Source organism: Bos grunniens, chromosome 2 (assembly GCF_055505025.1).
Source record: "Bos grunniens cultivar Pamir isolate PY7600 chromosome 2, Bosgru_T2T1.0, whole genome shotgun sequence".
Classification (NCBI taxonomy): Eukaryota; Metazoa; Chordata; class Mammalia; order Artiodactyla; family Bovidae; genus Bos; species Bos grunniens.
Window position 1 is genome coordinate 11,641,298 of NC_141166.1, and position 13,931 is coordinate 11,655,228.

At 41.6% G+C, this 13,931-nt stretch overlaps 1 protein-coding gene across 7 annotated transcripts in view; it reads right to left on the minus strand.

Moving 5' to 3' along the window:
- The window catches only part of EYA3 (EYA transcriptional coactivator and phosphatase 3), a 94,954-nt gene that overhangs the window by 6,021 nt on the left and 75,002 nt on the right, over positions 1-13,931 (minus strand). For 5 of the 7 annotated variants that reach the window (XM_086331072.1, XM_086331043.1, XM_086331079.1 and 2 more), the window contains 4 exons: positions 12,299-12,459; positions 10,147-10,261; positions 9,049-9,170; positions 3,326-3,426 (listed from right to left, as the gene is read on the minus strand). In XM_086331072.1, the coding sequence (XP_086187198.1) occupies positions 3,326-3,426; positions 9,049-9,170; positions 10,147-10,261; positions 12,299-12,459 (499 nt within the window). The remainder of the gene's footprint in view (positions 1-3,325; positions 3,427-9,048; positions 9,171-10,146; positions 10,262-12,298; positions 12,460-13,931) is intronic. The other 2 variants (XR_015138701.1, XR_015138698.1) reach the window with 1 other exon arrangement.

The window sequence follows — 13,931 nt, forward strand, 5'->3', positions numbered from 1 at the left end:
TCAATAATGAAAAGTAATTAGCCATCTGTATGTCTTCTTTGGAGAAATGTCTATTTAGTTCTTTGGCCCAAACACATGAAAAGATGCTCAACATCACTCATTATCAGAGAAATGCAAATCAAAACCACTATGAGGTACCATTTCACGCCAGTCAGAATGGCTGCGATCCAAAAGTCTACAAGCAATAAATGCTGGAGAGGGTGTGGAGAAAAGGGAACCCTCTTACACTGTTGGTGGGAATGCAAACTAGTACAGCCACTATGGAGAACAGTGTGGAGATTCCTTAAAAAACTGGAAATAGAACTGCCTTATGACCCAGCAATCCCACTGCTGGGCATACACACTGAGGAAACCAGAAGGGAAAGAGACACGTGTACCCCAATGTTCATCGCAGCACTGTTTATAATAGCCAGGACATGGAAGCAACCTAGATGCCCATCAGCAGATGAATGGATAAGAAAGCAGTGGTACATATACACAATGGAGTATTACTCAGCCATTAAAAAGAATACATTTGAATCAGTTCTAATGAGATGGATGAAACTGGAACCTATTATACAGAGTGAAGTAAACCAGAAAGAAAAACACCAATACAGTATACTAACGCATATATATATGGAATTTAGAAAGATGGTAACAATAACCCTGTGTACGAGACAGCAAAAGAGACACCGATGTATAGATCAGTCTTATGGACTCTGTGGGAGAGGGAGAGGGAGAGGGTGGGGAGATTTGGGAGAATAGCATTGAAACATGTATAATATCATGTATGAAATGAGTCACCAGTCCAGGTTCGATGCACGGTACTGGATGCTTGGGGCTGGTGCACTGGGACGACCCAGAGGGAGGGTAGGGGAGGGAGGAGGGTTCAGGATGGGGAACGCGAGTATACCTGTGGCGGATTCATTTCGATATTTGGCAAAACTAATACAATATTGTAAAGTTTAAAAATAAAATAAAATTTAAAAAAATTAAAAAAAAAAGTAATTAGCCTCCAATTAAAATAAATAAATTTATATTAAAAGAAAAGGAAATAATAATCCCACTATCTTAGGTGATCAGTCATGTACAGAATACTGTGTGCCATTCTGGAAGCCACATTTTAAAGAAACGCTTTGAAAAACGTGAGTGGTGGAAAACATGTTCTATAAAGTTGACGCTATGCTAAGTCACTTCAGTCGTGTCCGACTCTGTGCGACCCCATAGACGGCAGCCCACCAGGTTCCCCGTCCCTGGGATTCTCCAGGCAAGAACACTGGAGTGGGTTGCCATTTCCTTCTCCAATGCATGAAAGTGAAAAGTGAAAGTGAAGTCGCTCAGTCGTGTCCGACTCTTAGCGACCCCATGGACTGCAGCCTAACAGGCTCCTCCGTCCACGGGATTTTCCAAGCAGGAGTATTGGAGTGGGGTGCCACTGCCTTCTCCGATAAAGTCGATGGTGGTTAGCCTTACCAATCATCTTGTTCAGACTGGTTGCAAGTTACCTGGAATATTGAAAGTCCCGAGAACACAGTTCTTTTGGCATGGAGCTCAGTGCTTTTTCAAGCCTACTGCTCACATATAATATTTTAAAAGGTCTTTAATATACAGAAGAGGAGGGCTTCCCTGGTGTCCAGTGGTTAAGAATCTACCTTCCAATGCGATCCCTGGTGAGGGAACTAAGATCCCAAATGCTGCAATTACTAAAGCCTGCACCCTCTAGAGCCTGTGCTCAGCAATTAAGAGAAGCCTGAGTATCGCAACTACAGAGAAGCCCTTGCACACTTTAACAAAAACACCCATCACAGCAAAAAAAGAAGAAAAAGAAAAAAAAGAGGAAGAAGACTTGTGCTCAGCAGTGCAAGATTAAGACCAGGAAGCAAAGGAGAAAGGTTAAGCTCAATGGAAGGAGGAACATTCTAAGAACCTGAACGACTCCACAGTGGAACAGGATACCTGAGAAGCAGTTTCCTCATCCTTAGGTATACTCAAACAAGGACTTGACAGAAAGTCTTCTGGCAAAGAGGCTGCAGAAAAGATCCCTCACAGGGAGGAGACTGACCTGGATGGAGCTCTAAGACATTTTCCAATGGCTATAGTCTAGGGCATCTACTTGGAGACATGAAGTCTGATAACACTTGAGTTGTTATCCTCCCCACTCCCTTCTTTAGACCAAGAAGCAGCAGCGCCTACATCCACTAGTGACTTCCCCAGAGGGCAACAAGCACTTTAAAATTAAAGTTTTGGAGATAACATATGAAAAAAAAAAAAACCAAAAAAACCCAAAAACAAACCCTTGAAGAAAGTCCTTGAATTGCTACCTAGAGTGGCAAATGAAAACATAATTAGGTAATAATGCCACTGACTACCAAACGTAGTTCATTAACCGCTGCTGAAGGTTTGTGTGTTAACTAGATGGAAAAAACTCAGGGCAAATGGTTCTAGCTGGCAACCCAGCACCTCCATGTCTAAGAAACTGCTGGAAGAAAACTGAGGTAGAGAGGGAAAGAACTTCTGTAGGTCCATTTAGCAGATGAAAACTCTCAAAGAGAGTAAGTAAACTGTCCAAAGTCACAGAGCTATTAAATGGATGCAATGAGACGTGAACGTGTCTTCATAGCCAAGACTTTTTCATCTGCTGTTCCCTGTATTAAAAAGGGATGACCTGGAGTTGGGACTGCTTAGCAAGGAGGTTAACATCGGGATAATTTTTCCAGGGCTCAGGAGCAGGCAGGACTTTCTCTAAACAACTCCCAGTTGATCACACTGGTTTTTTGAGAATCCAAAGCCTAGGAAAGACTGAATGATTGGTCTTTTTGGTAGTGGAGTCTCACCCTCTTGAGAAAGCATTGCCCTGTAAGATGAAGATGAGGCCCACATCAGGTTTAATCATGTGGGCTCCTTGTAGGAGGGCTCAAAGATTTTAAGATTTTTAGCATGGCAGGGAGGAGAGAGAAAGGGAGGATCTAATAACTTATAGGGAAAACTGCACGGAGGGGGGAAAAATGACCCTTTTGCTTTTTCTGATAAAAGAAAAATGGGGACTTCCCTGTGGTTCAGTGGCTAAAACTCCATGCTCCCAATGCAGGGGCCTGGGTTCAACCTCTGGTCGGGGAACTAAATCCCACAAGCCACAAATAAGAGTCTGCATGCCACAACTAAAAGGCCCTGTATGCTGCAACTAAGACCCAGCACAGCCAAATAAATTAAAAAAAAAAAAAAAGATAAAATGGGAGAGGAAGGGAAACAGTGTAAGTGCACAATAGATTGTATAATTTCCGAGTTTTAGGATTCTCCTAACTGTTCAACGTATTCGCATATAGACTATGTTTTTTGCCATGGTTACCTGTTTGGCTGCAATTTCTTCATCTCGTCCATCTCCAATCACTACATATGTGACTTTTTTCCCAAACCTCGACACAATTCTCTCGAAGCAGCTCTCCTTACCTGATAAGAAAAAGACATTTGCTCTTAAGACATTCCTTCTTTTTTTCAATATCAAAGAAAAGGGATGCTGCTAGGTTCACCTGCCTGTGCTTAGACAAAATCAGGGTGGCAGCTAGAGACCCAGCAGGCCCTCTGCCCAAAGAGTGTGCAATAGTTCCATTCACACCACAGACTTTTTAGGCACTGGCTCTCTAGGTTCTCACTTTAGCAGTGAGGGTGAAGTCCCGAAGATCTGAGAGTGGGGGTTTCTATAAACACAGGGTGAGAGCTGTGCACACTTCCCCCCTCTTCCACAGCTCCTGGACTTCACGGCATACAGAGCAGTTTTCAAGTAATTCTTCCACTTAAGATAATCTGGTGAGATGAGATCCATCCTCTATTTCAGTAGATGGAAATACACCCAACTTGCCCCAGATTACAAACAAGCCAGTAGCTAGACTCTGAGCCTCTGACTCTAAGTCTAGGCTCTGGTCACTGTGCCACGAAGAAAGGATGATTTTTGAGGGGACACCATTAGTGAAAGAAAAAGATGAGGAAGTCCCTGATTCCTGGTGAGTAATGGGACAAACAGGCATTTCCTTCCAACCCTACATTTCCGAGAGAAACAGTTCTAGGCATGGGCCTTCTGTCTCTCAGGAGGGGAGGAGCCAGAGTATAGATGAATATGGCAGTGAATACGGCAGCGACGTCTGTCACAGCTGGAATTCCCTCCCTCATACTGTGTAACTACAACTGAGACCCTGTATCACTTTCAGTGACCTTGGGAAACGGGTGATTTAAACCCACTGCAGACAGTTCTTGGAAACACAGTAATGTATCCGAGCTCAAATCTCACCTGGAACCAACATCTAAACACACACATGACACTGCTTATGGCAAAGACACTATTTGCACCAGTAAATAAAATTATTTCTCTTGGCTCTCCCTTCACCATCTCTTAGGCTTTATTTCTATTTCTGCCATATTCTTCAGTTAAGTAAGGCCCTAACTCTGCTTCCTTTTTTTATTCTGCTCCATTAACCTTCTTGTCCTTCCCGATTCAAGTGACTTAACATCAGGGCTCCTGTGTGAATAAGAAAAAGGTGCCTCTTCCTCAAGGCACTTGAATGCCATCTGCTGGAAAACTGTTGTAATAAAATATACAAATACAGGAAATACACAAAGCTCAGATGACTAAAACATAAGTAACAAGAACCTTACACCCATACTCAGAAATCCTGGGTGGTACAGCTGAGCAACCGCAAGTCTGTGACAAGCCTAGCTCAGGGGGCACCTCAAACCTGGACCCGACTCTGGTGCACTCTTAATACAAGGGGCTTCAACCTCCCACTGCATACAAGGCTTGGTTTAGACGCACTTAGGTCCTTTTCAACGCTCCCACTACAACAGCACTGTCACGCCTTACTCTGATATCAAGCATTCAAACCATGTTTGCTGAGTAAATACACATTAATTTCACAAATGATTCAGGGGATGACACTAGTCCAGATCTTCAGCCCCAATTTAAGCATTAAATGATTCAACTAATAATGAGTTAATATATGTTCTTATTAAGTGTTAAAAGTTGTGTGTCTAATCCCACTCCAACCATTATGTCCTTACTACCTAATCCAACCTCTGCTAGAGCCACAGTCAAATTTATGATTTAGAGAAAAAACTTTTAGTAGGATCCTAAATCAGTAGAATTTTAGAAATTTCTCCTAAGACCTAACAAAGGGAAAGTCTTATATTTAGAAGTCAGAGACACTGAGATGTTTTCATTGTCCTGGCCTGCAACAATCAAGGAAGAAATACAATTAGGAATGTCTCCTCTAAAAGGATTAAGAATGAGCTATTAACAACTCAGAGTAAAGTAGTAGCCATTTGAAAAAATAATTCCAACATAGTTGGTAAATACATTTTCATTTTATACTTTCAAAATAATCCTAGAGATGAGCTTTCCTGTTCGGGAGGATGAGACCAATGAGTGGTAAGCTTACCAAATGTCAAGCAATAGAAGCTGTAACTGCAAGACGCCCAGGCCTGTGGAGATTTAGGTTCCTGGGCTTCCTCTATTAGAAATACTGTTGACATTTTCAGAAATGATCTTGAGAATTCTCTTTAATGTCCAGATCACAGAGTGGCCACGCAGAGAACTGCAATTCTGAAATAATTTCAGAGGAACTGAACAAACATTTCCTCTGCCCACTCTCATCTTACAGCTCTGTGAAGGCAAGCCTCAAGCCTCTCACTGTGGTTACCATGGTGCCAGGTACCACTGGAGCTCAGCTAATGAGCTCTGGACGAAATGAGAAAATCACCAAATAAGCACACTTATTGTCAGAAGGAATAAAGTCATGTCCATTAGTTTGATGAGCCTCTGAGTGCCAGGAAGCAGAATCAAGCACCACAGAAATCCCCCTTTCAGGTGTGGGAACCTAAGTGAATGATCAGAGCTCTTACAAAACACGCAGTAAAGCAGCAGGAGGAGCAAGCTCTGAGGGGAGGTTTCAGATGTATCTCCCCTATCAAAGCCCTTGTAAATGAAATAATTCAACACACAAAAAAAGAACAATAAAAACAAATGCCTGTACATCTACCACCAACCCAGCTTTGTCAAACCTTAACACTATAGAGTTGCTTTAGATAAAAAAAAAATATAAGAATGAGGGTTTCCCTGGTGGATCAGTGGTAAAGAATCTGCCTGCCAATGCAGGCGACATGGATTCAATCCCTGTTTGGGAAGATCCCACATGCTGCAAAGCAACGAAGCCTGCGCGCCACAACTATTGAGGCTGTGTTCTAGAGCCTGTGCTCCGCATCAAGAGAAGTCACTGCAATGAGAAGCCAGAGCACCGCAACTACAGAGGAGATGTGCCGGCCGCAACCAGAGCAAAGCCCACACAGCAACCATGACCCAACACAGCCAAAAGTAAAAAGAATTATATATATAAAGGAATAAGAATGAGATCATACAATCTGAAATTTTTGATGTATGCCTACTTACTTGACGCTATTCTTCATCCTCCTTTCTCTATATATCTATAAACAGTGTATGGTTATTATTTTGAATTTTTTTTTACTTTTATGTAAATTTTGCATACTGTACATACTATTTGCAATGCGTTTTTTTGTGTTCAACACTTTTTAATACTAATCTTTAGGGATATATATAGGTTTAGTTCACTTACTTATAAGTGCTTTATAGTATTCCATTGTTTCATGTCTATTTTCTGTTCACAGACAGGTTCACCTGCTGTTTCTCATTATCTTTTACTATGAATAAGACTGCATAAAAAAAAGTCCTTACATGTACCTCCTTTTGCAAATGAGAATCACTCAAGGGAAGGAGCTGGCATATTTTAGGCTTTGCAGGTCATATGATCTCTGTTGCAACTATTCAAGTCTGCACTGTCCTGTGAAAGCAGCTATGGAAATGATCAGGCATGGCTTCTGTTTCAATAAAACTTTACAGAAACAGGCAGTGGGCAGAATTCAGTATGTGGCTGTAGTCCAAGACCCTCAAAGTAGTTTTTGTCAACCTAGTTTTTGTCAACCTATCATATTTTAATTTGCATTTTCTTAATTTGCAGATCCTTCATCGATGAGGTCAAAAAACCTCTCATACACATTTACTAACAATTTGGGTTTCCTTTTCTGCAAACTGGCTGTTCCAAGGTTTACGCCTACTTTTTTTTTTTTAATTATGTTGCTTATTGATTTGCAGGAGTTCTTTACTAATTAACAACTACATGTATTACAAATATCTTCTCTCAGTCTGTGACTTGGCTTGTCACTTTATGTCATCTTTCACTGTATATAAAAGTTCCATGCAACCAAAATGATTGGTTTTTTTGTTTTTTTAACACTATTTTTTGGGTCTCTTAAATGAAATCCCTCCCTACCTCAAGGTCATACAGATAGTTTTATATTTCTCTTTAAAATTGCAAATTTTGCTTTTCATGTTACATTTTTTATCCACCTGGAATTTTAGTTTTGCAAACAGCATAAAGAAGAAATCCAATTCTGCTTTTTCCCCCCATACAGAAAACCAATTATTCTAGCACCACTGACTGAGGGTAAGTCCCATGAGGACAGAGGATTCTGTCACGGCTATATTCCTGGTGCCCTGGCAATGCCTGACATCTTTTAATCTAGCGGATACCTAGAGTTCACCTTCACACTAGAGCTGTCTCCTCTGCTGCGGCAGGGAAGCAGGAACTGTAGACACAGACTGAAGCGTCTGCAGGGGCAGGAGACGGCTGTCACTGGGCCTTGTACAGCACATATGATTAGAGTGCGCTGCCTTCTCAGCAGAACAAGGTGGTTTTATTCAAACCTGGTGCCAATTAGTTTTATCAATTCAGCACATACTTATCAAGTACTTACTATTTCATATACTTAGTACTGAATACATTTTTAGCGGATAAAAATACCTTCTCATACACAGTCTGGTTTGATTTTCAAAACCTCTCTGGTAGTTAGTTTCTCATCTTACATGAGGAAACTGAGGCTCAGGAGATATAGTAATTTCCCGAAGAGCTAATAAGCAGGGGAATTAGGACTCTATCCTGGTCCTCAGTTTTTTTTTCTTTTTCTAACCATTTAAAAATGTATTTTTCAGTAATAATAAGCGTACTCACATTGTTGAGTGACAGTTCTCCAGAACTTTTCATTTTACAAAATTAAAATTCTATACCCACCAAGCAACAACTCCCTATTTTCCCTTTCCCCAAGCTTCTGTTAACCACCATTCTACTTTCTGTTTCTATGAATCGAACTACTCTAGGAACCTTATATATAAGTGGAAATATACAGTATTTATCTTTGTGTGATTGACTTATTAGCATAATGTCTTCAGGGTTCATACATACCCATATGACAGGATTTCCTTCCCTTTTGAGATTGGCTACTATCCCACTGTAAGTATATACCACCTTTCATTTATCCATTCATTTGATGGACATTTGGGGTTGCTTCCACCTTGGGGCCTTTGAGAATACTGTTACTATGAACACAGGCTTGCAAATATTTCTTTGGGATCTGCTTTGTAGTCTTTTCGCTATGTACCCAGCAGTGGGACTGCTGGGTCACCTGACGGTTCTGTTTTTAATTTCTGTGCAACAGCCAGACTGTTTTCCACAGCAGTTGCACCATTTTACACTCCCACCACAAGTGCACACGGGTTCCAAATTTTCCACATTCTTGCCACATTATTTTCTGTTTGTTTTTTTGATAGCAACTGTCCTAACAGGTGTGAGGGATTTAATCATTTTAAAGTACATAGCTTAGTCCTTGATTTTTAATCTGGTGTTTTTTTGATTATACTATACTGCAGCACTCGAAAGATAAATCTGAAATGAGGCACAGGTAGATTTCTAAACTAGGTATTATGTTCTTTCAAATGGAAAAGAAAAGAGCACAATACATTTTAAGTCTGATAGACTTGGATTTGAATCCTGTGAAGCTGTGAAGTCCTGAGTCAACCTGAACTGCCTCATCAGTAATGTCAGAAGAAAGCAGAGGATTATAGATATACCCATATGTAAAGTGTCTAACAGCAGGACTGGTAAATAATAAGAGCATCCTAAGTAGCAAGTATTACTGTAAGGCCAGTCACAAGAAACAGAATTGACACCGTACCAATTTTGGTAGCACTGTAGATGTTTTCAATAGGAAATATTTCTCCTAGCCCATATAGGAGAACCTTGGCCAGAGCTGGAACCAGTTGGGTTGTAGTAATCAGAACATTTACACAATTCTTTCTGTAAGGGAGAAAAAGACAATAAAAAAGTGAAATCAAACCAACCTGGGAACAAGAACTCAAACGAGTCTTCTCTGTAGGATCTACTTGTGCAAAATGAACCTCAAAGCTCCTGGTATGGCATTTGCTCAGCGCCAACGCTCAGCTCCTGCTCCAGCTCAGGTTTACTCATCTTCCAAATTAAAAGGCAGAGATTCTGTGGTGGACACAGAACAGCCCCCTGCTCTCCCCTCATTTGCATTCTAGCTCACTGCACTGCTGGCAGACTCCACGAGCTCACGGCACTGACACTACACCACAGAAAACACGGCAAGGCTTTCAGCAGCAGTGGCACTTCATCTCAGTGCAGCTCAGCCCTTAAAGGAGACGCGACTTCAGTCCTCTCTGCTCGGCACACAACGGCGACACACAGGTCAGAATATACCTTCTTTTCACAAGTCTTTTCCCTTCACACATATCCACCCGTGGGTGTCAGTTTCTGTTTACTCTACTAGGCTGTTCGTCTGGAATTCTTGCTTTGGAGGAGGGACGAATAAGGCTATGTTTTTATTTCCCATTCTAAGCTTTGAGCTCAAATCTCCTTATCTGCTTAATGTACCCTTTTTCTTTTGAATCCTGCCTTCCTGAGTAGGCTGCGCTACATTTCTTTGGAGCTTCCTGTATTCAGGGTATTTGTAAAGTCTCCTCCATGTACTCTTCGATGTTATCAGGCACATCCACCTCCAGTGCTGGACACTCTGGGTTACTGAGTATAATTTTGTGAGCAAAAAGTAAGAGAAAAGAAAAAGATGTTCAAAACTCTAAGGCATGCTGATAGAGTAAAATGGCCTTGCCTCCCATCTGTGAATCCTTGCCTGCATCACTGAACTCCTCTCACCCTTCCCCACAGCCTGTTTTCGGGAATGGCCTTATCCTGGACCAGGGTGGGAGAAAGAATCTCTCTGAGAGGATAAGACCTAGAAAAAGCATTTCCATACCTGGACTGGATGAGAAGTAAAGACTTCAAGGCAGTTCCTAACCAGGAATCTGTTAAAACTTCAATTTCTGCTCTTAGTCTCTGCAGTGCTTCCTTTCTCTGGGGACTGAGGAGCCCTTTGGGAATAAAAGAAGACACAGTCATCATTTGACAAGATCCATGCTGGCATTGAGAAAGCAACTTCTACATTTAATTTGGAAATAGTGTGTTACTGAAGTAGCTACTGAGCTAACACCTCTCTCTCCTTGATAAGGCCCTGGAGTAGTCTACTCAACATGCCTTTTTGACTCTTTCCACCAGAGTCTTTCGCTTGGTGTGGCATAACCACAACAAAATCAGCTGAGAGAAACACTGTGATTAGGATCTGGCTCAAGCTCATTCTTTCATTAACCAACCAGTAACATCATCTGCAGACTGGTGGACCATACTTTGAGTAGCACTGGTATAGACGTGACATCAAGAAGCAAAAAAAGGGGGAACAATTACAGATGGAAAAGCCCACGGCATTTTCAGTCTCTTTCTAAAGAAAACAACAGAGCAACTGATGTCTTTTGGTCTCAGAAATCTTCCCACTGACATACACTGCTCCCAAGGCGATGATGGTGCTTTCACCTTCTTCAGAACACATCAACCTGAGATTCCAGGTTGAATCACCAAATTCTGATCATCTGTACTGTACTTACTTCTGAAACAACTTCAGCTGATGAGAGACTGAAGCACTGCTTTAAGATCAGATAACTAAACACAAAACAAAAAAGAGTTCATCTGATTGGAACATGTTATCAGATGCTTGAGTTAGTATATTCAAATAATAAATCTGGCTCTAATTTTTCTACGGTGAAGGTAAAAAGAAATTCTACTACCAGTACGCCATAAAAACAGAAATCTAGTATAACTTTATAATTTATTTTCAGACAGATGGTTTCACAATGTAAGCCTGCAATTTGATGACTCTCAATATTTCTGATAAAACAAAAACCAAACAAATATACGTCATGTATGACATACACAAGCAAGCCTATGTCACAGGTTTAACTACTATGATGTAGCACTTTTGTTAATTCACTTAAAAAAAAAATACAGGTGGATATTACTTTTAATATGTTTCCCAGGGTAGGCTCCAAGGATTCTCACAGAGGGTTATAAAGCACTTCAGGAAACCAGGTCGAGACACTCACTGGGCAGAAAATGGACCAGACACAGAGGTTGTATATGGAAACTAATAAAAGAAAGGCTAATATCTGTGAGAGAGAAAAAACAAAATGACCTGATTGCCAAAATAAAAAGTACCGGGGCCTCTCTTGACCCAGGGTCATATATTTCTAGGCAGTCCAGGGAATCCCTGAAACACCACGCAACGTTCTGTGTGGATGTAGGTGTTTGAGGGTGATGGTTCAGTTTTCAATATTTTCTCACAAGGGCATGTCACTGAAGAGGGGTCTGTATGAACGTAAAGTGCACTGGACCGAGAGTCCAGTCGTGGTATGGCCACTAAGTTGCTACGTGACCGGCCTTTGTGATCCTCATCATGGACCATCAGTTTTCTCAAATGCAAAATGAAGGATTTAGATTAGTTCTCTACTAATATCTCTTCTCATTCAAACAATCTATGGCTAATTAATTCCAAATATATGAATTTTAGGCACAATGGTACCTGATATGTGAGACATATCTGGGCAGAAAGGAAGTCCAAGGTCCTTCAAATCACAATGCATGGATGGATACTGCCAACCTATCAAGCTGGACCTAGTTTTCCATCCACTATAAACCTGGTCGCTAATTCTACCTGACTTGTCCTGATGGCTAGATAAATCTGTCCAAAAATATGGCAACCTCTTAAATATTACTGACAGTAATTGTGAATCCAGAAAAAACACATGCCATTAAACATGATCTATGGAACACATTTCCTTTAAAAAGGAAAGCTGTCTAAAAAGAACAAGAGAACTTGGTGAAGTTATGCTAAGAAGAGTCCATGAGGAATGCAGAGCTTCCTCCCCACAGGGTTTCAATCAAACCCCATTTTTAAAATACAGAGTTAAAATGTCCCTGTGTCACAAATTCATAATCCAGGAGCTCTAAGGTAAACCCTAGAAAGGAAAACAGGAAATCAGAACAAAAGAGAAAATTAGCTGGTTATATGCCACACTTACCACCCACGTTGCTTTTATGCTTATCATAGATTTCTCTCACTTTTCGGTAACGGAAAGCCAATTTCCTCATCCAGTCCACACCTCCCTGGACGCCCACAGACGAACCATGGCTGCCACTGCCTCCCGAGCCGCTGAAACCATCTGTCGAGAAACTGTAGTTGCTGCAGAGAGAGAGGATGATGAAAATGAAAATCTATACCGCACAGAGTTTTCAGCTGAAGGCCACCTGAGATTCTCTGTCCTAATCCACAGGCATCTGACATCAAAGCCGTGAGACTCTTCTTCCTTAATCTCTGTATGTCAGAGGCTATCTTCCATCGGTCCACCATCTCACCCCTGTTACTTCTATCAGAGAAAGGATGGAGAGGGAGAGCAAGAGGGGCAGGAACAATTTGAGCGTCAGCATCCCCTAGAGGCTGGCTCCAGATGGACCATCCTTTCACTAATGATAGATGACATCTTACAGTGAAAAAAAGCCTTCAGAATATAAAATTTTTTGTACACACCCACAATATGATTGCAACTATGTAAAAAGGAGAAATGTGAAAAATTAATGGGAGGAATGAACCCCAAGTTCTAGCAACAGTAAGAAAATGGGAATGTTCTCCTTCAGGGATCTGTCGACTCGTTAAGTTCATGGGCCACTACTCCTCTCCTAACTCCATTCCCTTCGGGTACAGACTGTATATGAATGTAAATAGAATGTGGTGGAACTGATGGTGTCAGGCTTTAGAGACCAGACTTCTCTTACAGGGCTTGCTCTAAGTGTCAGATGTCACATGAGAACACTCAAGCTGCTCCGTGAAGGGGCACAGTGAGGCCTGAGGCCTCCTGCTAGCAGCCACACACAACAGGTTGGAAGCAGGTCCTTGGCTCCACTCAAACCTTCAGATGATTTTAACTCCAGCTATCTTGATTTTAACCTCAAAGACCCTGATTCAGAACTACCCAGCTAAGTTACTTTCAAGTTCCCAAACTACGGAAACACTGAGATGATCCATGATCATTGCTTTAAACCACTAGGCTTGGGAGTATTCTGTTACACAGCCATAGACAGATGTTACAGTTAAAGCCTGGGCAGGATGGCTACTTCCTAAGTCAAGATTAAAAATGACTGATGGGATTAGGGACAACTTGGTTCAAAAATCAAAACAGAATTCCCTAAGTGTGAGATTCTATATTTAAGGAAAAGCTGCCCATAAAAAGATAGGCCATTACTAGTTAGCCATATGTATGTGCTGTGCTTGGTTGCTCAGTCCTTATCTGATTCTGTGACCCCCATGCACTGTAGCCCACCAGGCTCCTCTGTCTATGGAATTCTCCAGGCAAGAATACCGGAGTGGGCTACCATTCCCTTCTCTAGTGGATCTTCCCCACCCAGGGATCGAACCAGGGTCTCCCACATTGTGGGTAGATTCTTTACCGTCTGAGCCACCAGGGAAGCCCAGACATATGTATACGAGAAACAAAAGAGCACTAGAGCTCAGAGTGGATTGTAAACTGCTTCAGACCAAGCTTTCTCCTAAAGTAAGTAAAATCTCTTAAGAATGGTGCCCTTCACAGCTGTGCAAGACCCAACACGCACGGCTGGATGCTGCTCCCGAAGGGAAACCTCTCCTCCTCCTCAGCGCCT